Raw genomic sequence first — 15,278 nt, 5'->3', positions numbered from 1 at the left:
AGAGAACTCAACAGTCTCTTCAACAGATACAAAAACAAACCTTCGTTTTGCACTGTGGAGACATGAACCGGAAGCAGCAAAAATCCAGGGTCCCGTGACAGAAGCAGTGCGAGCAATAGCAGCAAAAGGAAGACCATTAAAACCCAAGGACAGCTCGAGGCTAGAAACGCAAGGCATCTGAACACGCTGAAACCAGTCAGCAGAAAACTCGGTTTACAGCAGATCGGTGGCAGCACCTCCAAGCAGCAGCGGCCTCTCCTTCGTTCCACGTGCTGATCGGATTCTGGCCTGCTCCCGTGGGCTCCTTGAAGGCAGGACCAGGCCTGCCTTGTCTGCAAGAACCTTAGGTATAGTAGGCGGGCAGCATGTGTCTGCTGAATTAGGGCCAGTCCGTGGCAGCGGGCCAGGCTCAGTGTTGACTGAACATATATAGGCATATATGTTTGCTGTGTTTAGTAAACATATGTTTAGTGCTTACTATGTTATAGGCACAGTATAACCCTATACCGTGTCACAGGGCTCTGCAAGTTCCATCATCCTTGGTGTCGTGGGAACTTTAGACTCCCTCTGAATAGAGAGTACAAATTGCCACTTGGCTCTGTAACCTATAATTAATCTTATCTTAGCGGTAAACCCATAATTCATGCTGGTTTTGGTGGGGGGTAGGGGGGCGTTGTTTTCATGTATTTGGTTTTTTTTTGGAAAATGAAAGTGAGTGTCCCGAGAGATGAACTCACTTTGATCTGGACATGTGAAGTCAAAGTACAAAATTACTGTAGTGTTTCTGGTTAGAATGCGCTGAGGGGGGTCAAACAGACAGGTAGGGTCATGGGCATCTCCAGAGGGCTGGGTGGTTTCATGACTCATCCACAATTATCTGCTTGTTCAGTTACTGGTTCCCCTGGCTACAGAGACTGAGCTTGTGGGAAAAGGAATGGAGATGTGATGGGGAGAAGTTGAAATGGAAACAGTTCTTTTCACTAGGGGCGGGGAGGTGGGGTGAGTAAGCCCACCCCCTGGGCTGGGAGGAAGCACGGCTGTAAAGAGGAAGTCTTGGCCTGTCAGCTGCACCCCCGTGTGGTCCCTCGTGTGCAGAGTCGCAGGGCGGCGGGGGTGGGTCCTGGGCGTCAGGCCGTGGTCCCACCCTGGAGCTGGGTGACCCACCCACAGCCCATCACCTGCTCAGCCTGGGAAAATGGCATGTATCCCAGATGCACACGAAGGCTTCTGGGGCTGTTTCTGGCCACAGGGAATCTCATGTCTGCCAGGAGGAGGTCACAGCTGTAACAGTGACCTCCTTTGCAGTCTCGCTACCCAGCAGGATAAAAATACCTTGAAAAAATAAAGAAAGAAAGCTTTCAAGAGAGCGTTCTTAGAAACCAACCTTCTTAACATCTCTTCCTTCTGTATTCCTGGGCTGGCTCACTCTCAACTACTGCTATCTGCTGGTCTCAGGGGGAAAAGCTGGTCAGTTCTCTGCAGAACCAGGGAAGTTGGAAAGGAGTCTGGTTCCACAGTCTGGTTCCTGTATGCAGAAGGGGGCCCAGGTCCCACCATCCATCTGCTCCTAGCCAACAGATTAGTCCCTGGGAAGGGGTTCCTTCTGAAAGGTAGAGGAGTGAGTTGAAGAAAAGGAGATGAGCATCTCCTTCCTGTTGGTGGCTTTGTGTGGCTGTAACTTATCTTCTTGCACCCCAGGGTCTTCGATTGGGGTGGGAGAACCCCAGAAAGCAGAGCTGGATAGAGACACCACCCTCAGGGGAGAGGCAACCTCAAGTCATGACTGGGCTAAAAAACCCTCGGAATAGGTTTTCTTACGTGGGCCATTTCAGCTGTTAATAAAACTTTTTTTTTTTTTTTTAATGCTGAGGGATATTTCAGGAAAATAAGACATTGTAATGCACGGCAACAATAGTCTGGTGTATTTCTCTTTTAGGAGTTGCTCATAACGGTTGCCAAGAAATCGGGATCCTTGGGGGCTGAACCTCAGAGGACCCTGAAGAACATACATGGCCACCCTCTCCCCCGAAAGTTCACCAGCCCACGCACATTCTCCAACTTCTTGCAGAGTGCCCCAAGGGAGGAAGTAAATAAAGCCTAGAACAACACAGGACTCCTGCAGCAGGAGGGTGACAGAACCACTGGCTGGCTAAATGGTTGTTCCCCCGTTAACGTGTTCTTCCCAGACGGGTGGTTTTCCTCCTAGAGAGTGTGGTAGACGTGCTGGAGGAAGGTTGGGTGATGCAGTTGATCTCTGAGCTTCAATTTTAAATGGGAGGAAAGTTGTAGCACTAAAGGTTGGGAAGACATCCCTACAGAAAATTTGGGGTAAAATTTTGAAGGTGGAGAAAGGAAGACCTGGGTCACGGGCAGGATCTGTCAGCTGGCTGCCGTCTGGCCATCTGCACCTGGTAAAGCTCTTTATCTCTGCCATCTGGTCTGCAGGTTCTTCAGTGTTTAATGTAGAAAACATGTCATTGACAGAGGCCAGAGGCAAGTACAGAGGCCTTCTCCAAACAACACAACCAGAGACTGCCAAGTTCAGGTTTAACTGTGTATTTAAATATATTGATATCTCATCATCTGTCTCCAAAAAAGAAAACCCCAAAAACTTAAAAATCCCTTAGCCCGGTGAATGCTTCCTCATGGTGGATGAGAGGATGTGTTCTTATTTTATTTTATTTTTGTGTGTGTGTGTTCTTATTTTAGAAGTCCATCGAGCCTAGTTGAGGTCCTGGGAAAGGTGGGGCGGGTGGGGTGATGAGGAAGGCTGGACAGAGGCATCAGGGTAAGCAGAATGGATTTTTATCTAGATCACTCTTTGTCAGAAATGCATTTCCTTCTATAGGTCACGTTTGCCTCCTTGAGCTGAGGATAGAGTTGGGGGTGGGAGCCAGTTAGATCGAGTAGAGCCCAGGACACCTACCCCACACTTCCTACACACACACACCCTCGCTATATAGAGCTGGTTTCTCTCTTGTTGCTCTAATATTTTTGGCATCAATCAATCAATGGCTTTAAATTTTTTGTTTTCTACTTTACAGAAAGAAACTACACAGTCAGCAGGGAAGTCTAATTACTTGCATCCCCTGTTTTCACTTCTAATCCTTACCAATATTTATGTGCGTAGTCATCAGTGTGGAGCAACTACTCTGTGTCCTAATTTTTCACTTACTATGTGTTTGTCTCTATATGTCCACATATAGATGGTTATAGTCAATGAAAGCCCCACCAGGGTAAGAGACATTCACTGCCATTCTTACAAAATCCCAGTTCTTAGTCAACCTCTGACTGTTGAATTTAGAAGATTCATATCAGACCTTTGCAGTTACGAACAGCAGTAGCAGTCATCCCTAGACACCTTTTCCTAGAAAGGTATAATGTGATTTGAATTAAGCCGAAACATGTTTCAACTGCAAACTGTTTCACAGTTTGAAAAGTTCAAGCCCAGAAGGTCAAAGTTAGCTGGAAGGTCCTGGCTCCTTACTACTTTATAACCGGCATAGGTTTAAAGTCCAAAAGGGCTCGGATTTCTACCCCATGTAGAAATCTCAGGGAGCTGAGCTGACTTCCCTGCATCCTGGCCCACGGCAGTGACATAAAGGCGTGGCAGCCCTGAGGCACGTGGGGACAGACACCAGCCACTTTGGCATCCGTAACCTCCACACTGCTCTCTCTGGCTCTTCTGGCGTGAATGAGAGGTGGCCCTGCCTGCCCACTGTCCCAAAATAACAAGTGGATTAGCCCCAGGAGTTGCTGGGAGTGGCGAGAAGAATCAACGGTGAGCACCAGTGCCTGGGAGGCTCAGTCAGACTTGCAGAGGCATGATGGGAACGCAGAAAGGTGAGGTACAGATGGACTGGGCGCAGCTAGAGGCAGCTCAGACCTGCCCAGGGGTTTCTGAGAGCTGGGCCCTGGAAGAGTAAAAAAGTCTGCACTGAAGGAGCTAGGGGTGCCTAACAAGGGGTGGCCTTTTCACCTCTCTCCTATGCTCCAAATTGCGCCTGTAGTTGGTATGAAATATACTTTTGAGTGTTCAATTTAAAAGATGGAGAGGACTATCCTTACCTATTTGCTGCCAGAAACTGCTTCTTTGTTACTTTTTTCCCAGCATAGCATCCAAGACAAAGTAAGTGTTCTGTGAAGCTTTGTGGGACCTTTATTCTTCTGAGTCCCTGGTAAACTCCAGGGTGGGGTTCCAGTCCCTCAACTGAAGTCAATACTTTGTTCTTAATGGAGCCTATGAAAAACCTGGGTTATTTGCTATTTTCGATTGCCTTTTTTTTTTTTTCCTTTTAAAATTACTCGGTGTGATTTGATACCTAGCATGGGTTGAAAAATGTTGATTTTGTTGACTCATGTAGCAAATAGGATATCTCTTGTTTAACAGATGGCTTTGTGATCCCATTACCTGATGTAGTTCAAAATGTATGATGAGTTACCAAAGACAAGTAAAACACCCAATTTTGTTCTTTTGCCTTTCCAACAGTGCTCTCTGTCCCACTGATATAAAGTTCTGAGGAGATCCACAGATCTGAGCACCAAGAATTCAGATCGGTCCTTGGCCCATGGGCGTCAGCATCACCTCCTAGCCAGCAGGATGGAGACCACCCCGTTAAATTCCCAGAAGGAGCTATCAGCATATAAGGATGGAGAAGATTGTCAGGAAAATGGGGTTCTACAGAAAGGTGTCCCTGCCCCTGGGGATAAGGCAGAGTCTGGCCAGATCTCCAACGGGTACTCAGCGGTTCCGAACCCTGGCGCAGGAGACGACACTCAGCACTCCATCCCGGCTGCCACCACCGCCCTAGTGGCTGAGGTTTACCCAGCAGAGCGGGAGACCTGGGGCAAGAAGGTGGATTTCCTCCTCTCTGTCATTGGCTATGCCGTGGACCTGGGCAACGTCTGGCGCTTTCCCTACATTTGTTACCAGAATGGAGGGGGTCAGTATCGTGGGCTGTGGGCAGAGGCTCTGACCCAGGGGTGGTCTGTAGGTCCTCTTAGGAGGCCAGAAGATAGACCATGTCTTTCCTATCTTGTTTAACTGATATGAGTCTGGGAACATGGTTGCTTAGACTTTCAAGCTAGTCTGTGTGGGCCTGTGTGTGTGCTAAGTCGCTTCAGTTGTGTACAGCTCTTTGTGACCCCATGGACTGGAGCCAACCAGGCTCCTCTGTGTGTGGGATTCTCCAGGCAAGAATACTGGAGCGGGTTGCCATGCCCTCCTCCAGGGGATCTTCCCAACCCAGGGATCGAACCCACGTCTCTTGGCGTCTCCTGCACTGGCAGGCGGGTTCTTTACCACTAGCGCCCCCTGGGAAGCCCCCAAGCTAGTCTAAGAGAAAACACATCTCCACTGAACCCAAACTGTAAATCTAGGCATGTCTGCAGCTCCCTGGGTCATGAAGTTGAATGAAAGCTCCCCTGAAGCTGACCTCACCAGATTTTCAGCATCGTTAGTGCTCTATCTGTGAAAGAGCCCCTCCTCTCATCCCTGCATTACATAAGCCCTGCTCTCCACCAAGGAGACGTGAGGGAATGAGCACCAGTACTGTGCTGAGTTCTTTCATTCCTGCTGACTGGTTTTGCTCACAACAGTCAAGAGCTGTTAGATCTGTGAAAGAAGTTGGGAAGTGGCTCCAGGGTCCCAGACCCTCCTGGACCTTTGGACCTGTGTGAGCCCAGGGCATCAGCTCAGGTCCAGAGTCTAAAGTCACAGTCTGGGCAAGATCTGTAGCTGAACCCAGCCACGTTAATGCCAACCCCAACCCATATATGGACATGCCTTATATCTCCTACAATAGTGTTAGATTTTTCAGGAGAGATGATTTCTTGTTCCTCCTTCTATCCCTAATGCCTCCAGAGCAGTTTGTTTATAGATTATCGAAACTAGTAGCTGACTGTAGGCATGGACATGGGCGCCCCAGAGAGCAGAGCGGGGTAGAGGAATGAGTAGGTGGGGCCTCTGTTTTGACAGTGGGCTTGCTATCAGAACAGGAAAAGGACCAGAAATGGGAATCAGATCAGTCAATATTTGACATGGGCTCTGGTAACAGATTTAGGAGGGCAGGTAAAATGAGGTTTGAGGGGTAGTTCTTTTGGGTCCCCTAATTTCCTCCATGACCAGACAGAGTTGCCTGGATTTGCTGCATCTTTTAAGGACCTGGGTCCATTACCTGCAATGGCCATTCCAGCGCGAGGGCTGGGGGGGCTTTGGGAAGCCCAGTCCTCCCAGCCTGGGAGGAGTAGAAGTTGGAATCATCTTATCTCCAGCTTGGGAGGACTCACCTTTAGCCTGAGGATTATATAAGGGGCTGGGTCACCCTTGATGTTTCCCCTGCACTCATTCCCTATGTGAAACTAGTCAAGCAAACCCTCTGGACAGATGCCACCATGAGAACACAAGGTGGCTCTTGTTCTCAGGCCAGGTTTTCCCAGCGTGACTGTAAGTTAGGTGAGACCTCTCTGAGTTGCACAGATTTCAGGTTTCTAGGTTCAGAGTAATTCATGGGAGGGAAAGTTCTCAGGGAAAATCACAGCTGGCCCACCCTTTGGGCTGAAACTCAGGCTGCAGGTGAGCAATCCCCAGTGTGGCAGACACCAGCATCTCCAGTGGGGCGCAGTTCTGCACCTTTTCATTCTGTAGTGAACTACCTGTCTGTTCCAGCCACACCCGCAAATCTGGCTCAGGAGGGAGCATTCTGGCCCTGTGGAATGATGGGAATATAACCAAACATCAATAATCAAGTGTCTGGAGCCAGGATACAGATGAACAAGGATAGTAATTCAGTGACTCGTAGACTATGACAGCTATTGTACAGTTTGTCACAGGAAACCTGTCCCAGGGTCCCAAGCTCTGGTCCATGTACTGGCTGCATCAGAATCACTTGGGGAGTTTAAAAATCTGTGTTACACCCATATCTGAAGCTTTTGCTGCAGGTCAGGGTGGGTGTGCGCTTTTAAGCTTACCCGTGAGTCTGATGTCTAGGCTGGGTTTGGGAACCTCAGTTCTCAACCCTCCTCCTCTAGTAGAGGAAACAGGGGCCCAGAGAAGGGTCCTTACGACAATTAGCCGTGGAGCTGGTCCCAGTGCCTGTTCTGTTGACTCCTAGACCCAGCTTCCTTCACACGTACTCTGCGGCCACCCAAACCTCACTGCTCTATGGAGCTTTGTCCATGACTTCCGGCCATGCCTGAGACAGCGGAGCAGTGTATGGGCCACTCAGGACAGGGTGGCTTCATGGCTCTGGAGCATCAGATGGCTCTGCATATCCAGGTCATCTGGGCTGTCCTGGACACCTGTGGGCAGGGAGTGAAACTGTCTTTCCTCTGCCTCAGGGGCATTCCTCCTCCCCTACACTATCATGGCCATTTTTGGGGGGATCCCGCTCTTCTACATGGAGCTCGCACTGGGGCAGTACCACCGAAATGGATGCATTTCGATATGGACGAAAATCTGCCCAATTTTCAAAGGTAAGAGAAAGGCTTGGGTGGTTGGGTGGGTGAGTGGGTCCACCAAGGAAGTGACTATTTCCATCACTGGGTGGGAGCTGGGGACCTCCTGGAATCAGTGAGACCTCAGGTATCCCTAGGAGATAACCTGAGTAATTAAGGTTTTGACTGCTTAATTTGTGTGAGACTGCTAAAGCCAAATAGAATAATTGGCAATTAAAAGTAAACTAAACAGGGCAGCCTGGATGGTCGGTGAGTCTGGGGGAGAACGGATGCATGCGTATGTGCGGCTAAGTCCCTTTGCTCTCCACCTGAAACTGTCACATTGTTTATTGGCTATCTTATAAAAAGTTTAAAAAATAATTCCAATTTAAAAAGTAAATAGAAAAAAACAATAGCACACATACACATTTTCTATAACATGTGGTCTTGTAAATACAAGTTAGGAATTTACCACATGGCCACTTTTCCGCCGTGTCCCAGTGTTTGGGGGATGAAATGAACGGCAGCACCGCCTTTGCCGCGCCCAGGCTGCTGTGCCTCACTGCCAGCTGCCCTTGAACCTTGGCCTCCCTCGTCCTCTCGCGCAGGGATAGGTTGCGCCATCTGCCTCATCGCCTTCTACATCGCCTCCTACTACAACACCATCATGGCCTGGGCCCTCTACTACCTCATCTCCTCCTTCACGGAGCAGCTGCCCTGGACCAGCTGCGAGAACTCCTGGAACACGGGCAACTGCACCAACTACTTCTCCGAGGATAACATCACCTGGATGCTCCACTCAACATCCCCTGCAGAAGAATTTTACACGTAAGTGCATGTAAGTGAGGGGGTGGCCTGTTAGGGGCAGGCCACACCCCTGGGCCTTGGCTTCTTGGGAGGCCAGTGGGGCTAGGGGCCCTTCACCTCTTGGCTGATAGTTTTTTAATTGGAGGAAAACTGCTCCACAGTGCTGTGTCAGTTTCTGCTGTACAAGAACGCAAACAAGCCATAATTATACATATACCACCTCCCTCTGGAGCCTCCCTCCCCTCCCTACTGATGGATTTCGGAGAGAAGCTGGCAGGGAAGGGGAGTAAATGTGGGTGAGGGGGTTGGGAGAGACTACCTTGAGTATTCCACAGTCTGGGCCTCTGTGCTGTACCCCTCTTTTCTGTTGTGCCCAGGCTGGTCCCTACCTTCACCTTCCAAAATTATTCCCCTGCATCAAAACTGCCCTTCCTGGGCCCTCCTCTCAGCCAGCTGCCATGGAAGCAAAACCTCCCGTGACCTCAGTAGTTTGAAGTTACACAAGAGTTTCTGGTTTCATATGTTCACATGGATCTACCCTTTGGAAGAAGATGCCTGGAGTAGGGAGTTTGCTTTAGTGCTGGAATTTCAGGCAACGGCAGCCCAAAGGGTGGGGAAGGGGCCCTGCCCACACATACAAATCCTCATGCACTGAAAAGCCAGTCCTGTTAATCACTGGTTGGATCGCTGCCCAGGAGGGAGAGACCTGACGTCTGCCTTTGGGCTGAGTGCTCTTCCCAGGGTCGGTTGGTTTGCGTGCCCTGTTCTCTTCTTCAGGATGGCCAGAGCCCCTCCCAGCTCTCCCCAAAGCTTGGTGGCCACTTGGTCCTTGCGGTGTGGTTTCCGTCTTTTCTCTTGACTGCCACCTAGAGGTATCACACAGAGTGTGTGTGCTCAGGTCACGGCTCAGACCCTATTGCAGGCCCTCCTTTCTCTCATTCAGGCGGCACGTCCTGCAGATCCACCGGTCAAAGGGGCTCCAGGACCTGGGGGGCCTCAGTTGGCAGCTTGTCCTGTGCATCATGTTCATCTTCACTATCATCTACTTTAGCATCTGGAAAGGTGTCAAAACATCTGGCAAGGTGAGGAGGACTCTGGCTGCAGGTCCAGAGTCTGCCAAGGGGCCCTGGAGGATCCCAAACTCAGAACTCAGGAGCCTGGACAGCCACAGACAGGGGGACGTGGTTTCCTTTACGCCGAGCCCATTCCGTGATTCTCAATTTCTCTTCAACCAAATCTTTTAGAAACTACTAGAAATGGGTCAATCCCAAGAACTGTTATGACTTTTTAAAAATTCCTTTAATCCACTGGTAGGGTCATGACTCGTAGCAGCAATGCACTGGTCGCGTTACTGTCTCCTGCTGTGTGTTGTCCCCGCTTTACAGACGGGAAATGGGTTTAGAGGTGGTACCTGCAAACAGGATCAGATCCCTGTCTGAGTCTAAAGGTCACACCACCCTGCCTCCTACAATTACAGAAGAAACAAGGTAGATCTCCTTTCTTGGAGGTTTTTAAGAATAAGACACCAGCATTCATGTGGTGAGAACCTGTGTTTCCTTCCTTACAGGTGGTTTGGGTGACAGCCATTTTCCCTTACATCATTCTTTTGATCCTGCTGGTGAGGGGGGCCACCCTCCCTGGAGCCTGGAGGGGAGTTCTCTTCTATTTGAAACCCAACTGGCAGAAACTCCTAGAGACAGGGGTAAGATAATCAGGAAAGCAGTGTGCAGTTGTCTGTCTATACTAACTGAAGCTCGTCCTAGGACTATAGGAACAACTAAAATTTGGGTTCAGAGGTTAAGTCTGCAGTGATGCTTTAAACTGGAAAAAAGCATGAAAAGTACAGTTGAGGCCACTGCATGGGTTTATGCCTCAATGATAGGCAATCATATTGGTTTGCACTTGGTGTGTGGCCATCCTTACAAGGAACTCTGAGAGCCTGTTTTCTGTCTCATCACATAGCCACGTGGGGGCACAAGGGCACTGGCCCAGCGATGGCCTGGGTCTCGGCCCCGACCTTCGCCTCTGCTCTATTACAGGTGTGGGTGGATGCGGCCGCCCAGATCTTCTTCTCTCTCGGCCCTGGCTTTGGGGTCCTACTGGCTTTTGCTAGCTACAACAAATTCCACAACAACTGTTACCAGTGAGTATCTGGGGCTGCCCCAAGCCAAGCGTGGAAGCAGAATGAGCATAAGTAGCCTGGAGGAAGGCGATCAAATTGATGGCCTCTCACCTGGCCAGGCTCAGGCCATGTGGGCACTCTGACCCTCAGGAGTACCCCAGGTGCCTGGCCAATTCACTCATGGCCAGAGCAGCCACCCAGAGCACAGCCTCACCCAGGCCCCTCAGGAGAGACAGGCCCCAGACTTCTGTTTTGTGAGAGTCTCTCTTTTCCAAGAAAATTAAATTCGGAAGCAGGTTTATAAAAATTGCAACATACATTAAATGTTTCTATTTGACCTGTTAATATTTAGCAACAAAAATTGTGATGTGAAACATTATATATACATACACACACACACACACACAGAGTTAACAATTGTGCTGTTCTGACCAACACAGAATGCTATCATTTATATGAAAATCTCATTTCACAAATTTAACAAAACAGGTAATATTGTACCAATTATGATTGAAATATCACGCATCATCTTTAATTTTGTCTTAACAGTCTGTCACAGATGATGACGTTCAGTAATCTGACTGTGCTATTCATACGACAATTACAGATTTTTTTTTTAAAGGAATTTACATGCACCCTAAGCAATGTGGCCTTGCATTGGGACATCAGCCTAAAGTTGTATTATGATAAAGTTGTATTATTAAAAGTGTCAGGATGTCTTTTTGGCACTCTTACAACCTCATTTACAAATAATGTCAAAAGTCTAAATCTGAGGTCTTCTGAAGTGTGAGGCCAAGGCGCCCCCACTCTAGCTCAGGCCCTGTTTCAGAACAAGGCTTGTTTGAAATCCAGCAGTGTGTGCTCTGCTGCTTTAGAGGATCATCTCTTGAAGCCACTCCTGACCTGCTGCTCGCCACATGCCGTGCATGGTGATAACAGCAGCTTGTGCTTCGAGGTGATGCAACCTGTCTAAGAGGCTGCACCCTGAGAGGAGACAGGCTTGAAGTCCCTGTGAGCTCAACCTGTTCATCCTTGTCAGTCTGGAGACAGATTCTCCTCAGACTCCTGACTTAGAAATGTCTCAGTCCCTTGGGTTTTCTGCTCCAGAGACGCCCTGGTGACCAGTGCGGTGAACTGCATGACAAGCTTCGTTTCAGGATTTGTCATCTTCACGGTGCTGGGGTATATGGCTGAGATGAGGAAGGAAGATGTGTCTGAGGTGGCCAAAGATGCAGGTAGGGACCTTGGGTTCTGTTTGGGTTACTTGCTCCCAATGAACTGTTTTGCTGCTCTTTGGATCTTTACAAACATCTTAACTTTTGCATTATTTCTAACAGTTCCTCTTAAATTTTTCAAAGGTTTTAGAGTCTAAACCCTTTCCATGTGTTCAGGCCATAGTGGGGATGGGACAGCTCCCTTGGGGCCCAGCACTAAGGCCTTGATACACTGTGGGCTTGAGAATATGACTTGGATGACGGCTCTTAAAACTAGTGGGTCTGGGTCCTTTGATGGGTCCAAGTCTAGTAAGCACATGATTACCAGTCCTTAGAATTTCCTTTTGCAGAGAAAGAACCGTAGATGACGCAGTCACTGTACTCTACTGTGAGTTATCATGGAAAAAGAGTGACAGACGTTGAAAGAGAGGTGATGGAATCTTGTGGATGGAGTCCCAGGGCTTCTTGCCAATGTACATCTGTCTTTGGCCTGACGTGGTGCTGTGATCCCATCAGCCTCATGCCTCAAACTAATGTGCCTGATTTGGACCACGGGAGGTTAAGGACATGTTCCTCATACTATCATGAAAGTCAAAATAGCTGGAAGGCTTTATTCTAAGACCTGTATTATTCTAAAATCAATTTAACATTTTCTACTGTTCTGGAGCTAGAGAGAGCTAAGTGCTGTGAAAATTTTGGAGATCTTGGTGGGGGGTGGGGAAAGCACAGATTTATTATATAGTGGAAACTCTTCTTCGTGCGCACAGATTTGCTAGTCTTGGGGTCTCAGGTTTGTTTCTTTCCTCCACGTTGGTTGAGGACACACACTCTCCAAAGGCAGGTACTATTCCCTTCCTGCCTCCCAGGATGTCAGGATAGCCAGGTAGGGTGGTGTGGGGTGCGAGGAGGCATTTGGTACATGTCCAAGCCTTCTTTACATGTAAGGTCTTATGACAGGCGTCGTAATTGTTGGTGTGGTCGTTTCCCCCGAGACATGTCTGTAGGGCAGGTCTCGGTGACCACCTCCTCCTCTCTCCCCATCTCAGGCCCCAGCCTCCTGTTCATCACATACGCAGAAGCCATAGCCAACATGCCGGCATCCACATTCTTTGCCATCGTCTTCTTCCTGATGTTAATCACCCTGGGCTTGGACAGCACGGCAAGTGAATGGGGAGGGAAATCCAGCCCTGGGGAGGCGGGGGGAGGAAAAGGAGAAAGCAGAGGAAGAGGCAGAGGCAGCTGTAGCCATTCCCTCCCGTCCTGGCCACCCCAGGCCATGTTGTCTGCTGCCTCCTGGTGCTTCGCCAGCCCCTGTTCACTTGGGCACTTACTACCCTGTAGCACATCAGTCATTAATCACAGCAGACCCCAACCTTTTTGGCACTAAGGGACCGGTTTAATGGAAGACAACTACTCACCTCCTGCTGTGGGGCCCAGTTCCTTACAGGCTACACACTGGTACCAATGCATGGCCTGGGGGTTGGGGACCCCTGATTTGTGGAATAATGAGGGTAAAGCGCCAGGCAAGGTCAAGAGCTCAGCACATGTGAACTGCTGTGATTGTGCTCTGTCCCTTGACCAGACTGGCAGCACCTCAAGGCCAGGGCAAGGTCCCTCTTATCTCAGTGCTCCGTGGCCCAGCATTCATATCATTAACGTGGAACGAGTCTCAGCTTGGAGTTGCCGTTTCTGGAAAAACCAGAGTCTCCCCCAGAGACCTCATGGGGAGAAGTGCTGTCCGTGTGCTATACTTTCTTTCCTTGGTGTCCTTAGGGATCTAAATGATGGAGATAGGGCCAGTGAGGAGGGGGAGCTGGTCATGGTCAGCTTGACAGGCCACGTGGCAATCTTAACCCCTCCCTCTTTTCACTGTCCTGGAAGTAGCAGATCTGTCCCCAAGTCTCCATGATGACTGTTTGTGTGCCCCACTCAGTTTGCAGGCTTGGAGGGGGTGATCACAGCTGTGCTGGATGAGTTTCCACATGTCTGGGCCAAGCGCCGGGAGTGGTTTGTGCTTGGCGTGGTCATTACCTGCTTCTTTGGATCCCTGGTCACCTTGACTTTTGTGAGTACAACCCCAACCGAGAGTCAGCTTTTCATTGGGCATTGGGACACTGCACGAAGCTCTTGCTTTCCAGCCCACAGGGAGCCCTGGCTTTGGGACCAAAGCGGGAGAGGCTGTTACTGCTGTTAAGAAGTTAGTCATCACGGAGAAGGAGAAAAGTTGTTTCTGGCGGCATCTGTCTGTAGAACTTGGGCATGGAGCTGGAGGTTCAGCATTTTATAGCAAGTCCAACTAGATTTCTATCTGGAGAAAAACTAAGACTTGCCTTCTCAGTCTATTTCCAGGCCTAACGGCTGCTTTCATGGGAATACTGCCCAGAATATCTGGAGGCTGGCACCTCCAGGATTTGTCACTTTGTCTCCTCCAGAGCAGTTGCAATGGTGATGAAGTCAGACCTTCTCCGGTGATTTCTTTTTGAGGGGGAGGGGTAAACACTGTAAAACTGTACATCAGTACCCCTAGGCATGGCAGGCTTGTATCCTCCTGACTCAAGGTGGATTTTGTAAATCAACTTATCTTCAGGCCATGACCCAAATGGCTCTGGAGCTTCAGCAGGGCTTTGGGGACCGCGTAGGACCCATGGGATTTGTGATTCAGGACAGAGGCAAAACCATGACCACTGGGCTCAGTGTGTCCGCTGTTGTAGGTTTGCCAGATTCAGTCTTTAGGGACCAGGAGTCTCCAGGGTAGAGTACACAGTAGGTGTTCAGTAAACTGAAGAGAGTAGATCGAGAGGCACTTTTCAGTTTGTCTTTAAAGCTTTGTGGGGAGAGGAAACGAGAGTGACTGGTAGGGTTGGAAGAGGAGTCTGATAGGATGAGATCTTGCCTACCCTGCCAAAGCCAGTCTAAGAGGCAGGCTCTAGGATATTTGTATTAGATCCAAGGTGAGAACTTTGCAGGATTATCCTAAGAAGTTCTTTTTGTCTCTGTTGAAAAGAGGAGGCAGTGCCTCAGCGGGCCTTGAACCAAGTTGGTGGTCTCGTTTCCAGGGCGGGGCCTACGTGGTGAAGCTGTTGGAGGAGTTTGCCACGGGACCTGCAGTGCTCACCGTGGCCCTGATTGAAGCAGTTGCTGTGTTTTGGTTCTACGGTAAGATACTTCCTTCCACCATATCCTTCCTGCACCAGCCTGTGTAGGCACCAGAATACACAAGGGCTGGGCTTGTCAGAGAAAGGCAGGCCAGTGTACAAGACGTCCCCTCCTGCGTGCCTTCTCCAGAAACAGGTCATTGTTTCCTCCAGACTCTGTACAACAGATTGCCTAAGCTCCTGGGAAGACGTTTTTTTCCGAGTAAATGTTTACTCAGTGGACAGGCTGAAGTGGTTCCCTATAGCTTATCCACAGTGGTTGCTTAAGATCTGACAGGCTCTGAGAGTTGGACAGACAGCTAAGAACTAGTGCACAGTGACTGCATCTGCAGAGTGTACAATATTCTCCTGTTACAGAGTGGCCTCAATTTAAATTTCACAAGCAGGTTCTCCCTCCAGAGCCCTTAGACACACTTTAGGAGCTTATCTTCCAGGCAAGAGGCCAGAATGTTTCTGTTTGGATTATCTGTCTTGGTAAAACCTCCAATTTATTCCCCTTCCCCCAACTGTGGGATGAAATCTGATAAGGGTGAAACCACCAGGAAT

The 15,278-nt window shown here is 49.3% G+C and overlaps 1 protein-coding gene across 1 annotated transcript in view; it reads left to right on the top strand.

Annotated features, from left to right (window-relative positions):
* The window catches only part of SLC6A4 (solute carrier family 6 member 4), a 32,953-nt gene that overhangs the window by 7,806 nt on the left and 9,869 nt on the right, over positions 1 to 15,278 (top strand). Inside the window, exons 2-12 of the mRNA XM_018064359.1 lie at positions 1,937 to 3,843; positions 4,490 to 4,943; positions 7,339 to 7,473; positions 8,043 to 8,262; positions 9,185 to 9,323; positions 9,809 to 9,943; positions 10,281 to 10,384; positions 11,471 to 11,598; positions 12,624 to 12,736; positions 13,511 to 13,642; positions 14,634 to 14,733. Of these exons, the coding sequence (XP_017919848.1) occupies positions 4,601 to 4,943; positions 7,339 to 7,473; positions 8,043 to 8,262; positions 9,185 to 9,323; positions 9,809 to 9,943; positions 10,281 to 10,384; positions 11,471 to 11,598; positions 12,624 to 12,736; positions 13,511 to 13,642; positions 14,634 to 14,733 (1,549 nt within the window). The 5' untranslated portion in view covers positions 1,937 to 3,843; positions 4,490 to 4,600. The remainder of the gene's footprint in view (positions 1 to 1,936; positions 3,844 to 4,489; positions 4,944 to 7,338; positions 7,474 to 8,042; positions 8,263 to 9,184; positions 9,324 to 9,808; positions 9,944 to 10,280; positions 10,385 to 11,470; positions 11,599 to 12,623; positions 12,737 to 13,510; positions 13,643 to 14,633; positions 14,734 to 15,278) is intronic.

The sequence above is a fragment of the Capra hircus genome, chromosome 19, assembly GCF_001704415.2.
Source record: "Capra hircus breed San Clemente chromosome 19, ASM170441v1, whole genome shotgun sequence".
NCBI classification, from domain to species: Eukaryota; Metazoa; Chordata; class Mammalia; order Artiodactyla; family Bovidae; genus Capra; species Capra hircus.
Note: the sequence above shows the minus strand (reverse complement) of the source record. Positions and strands in the feature narration are given on the sequence as shown.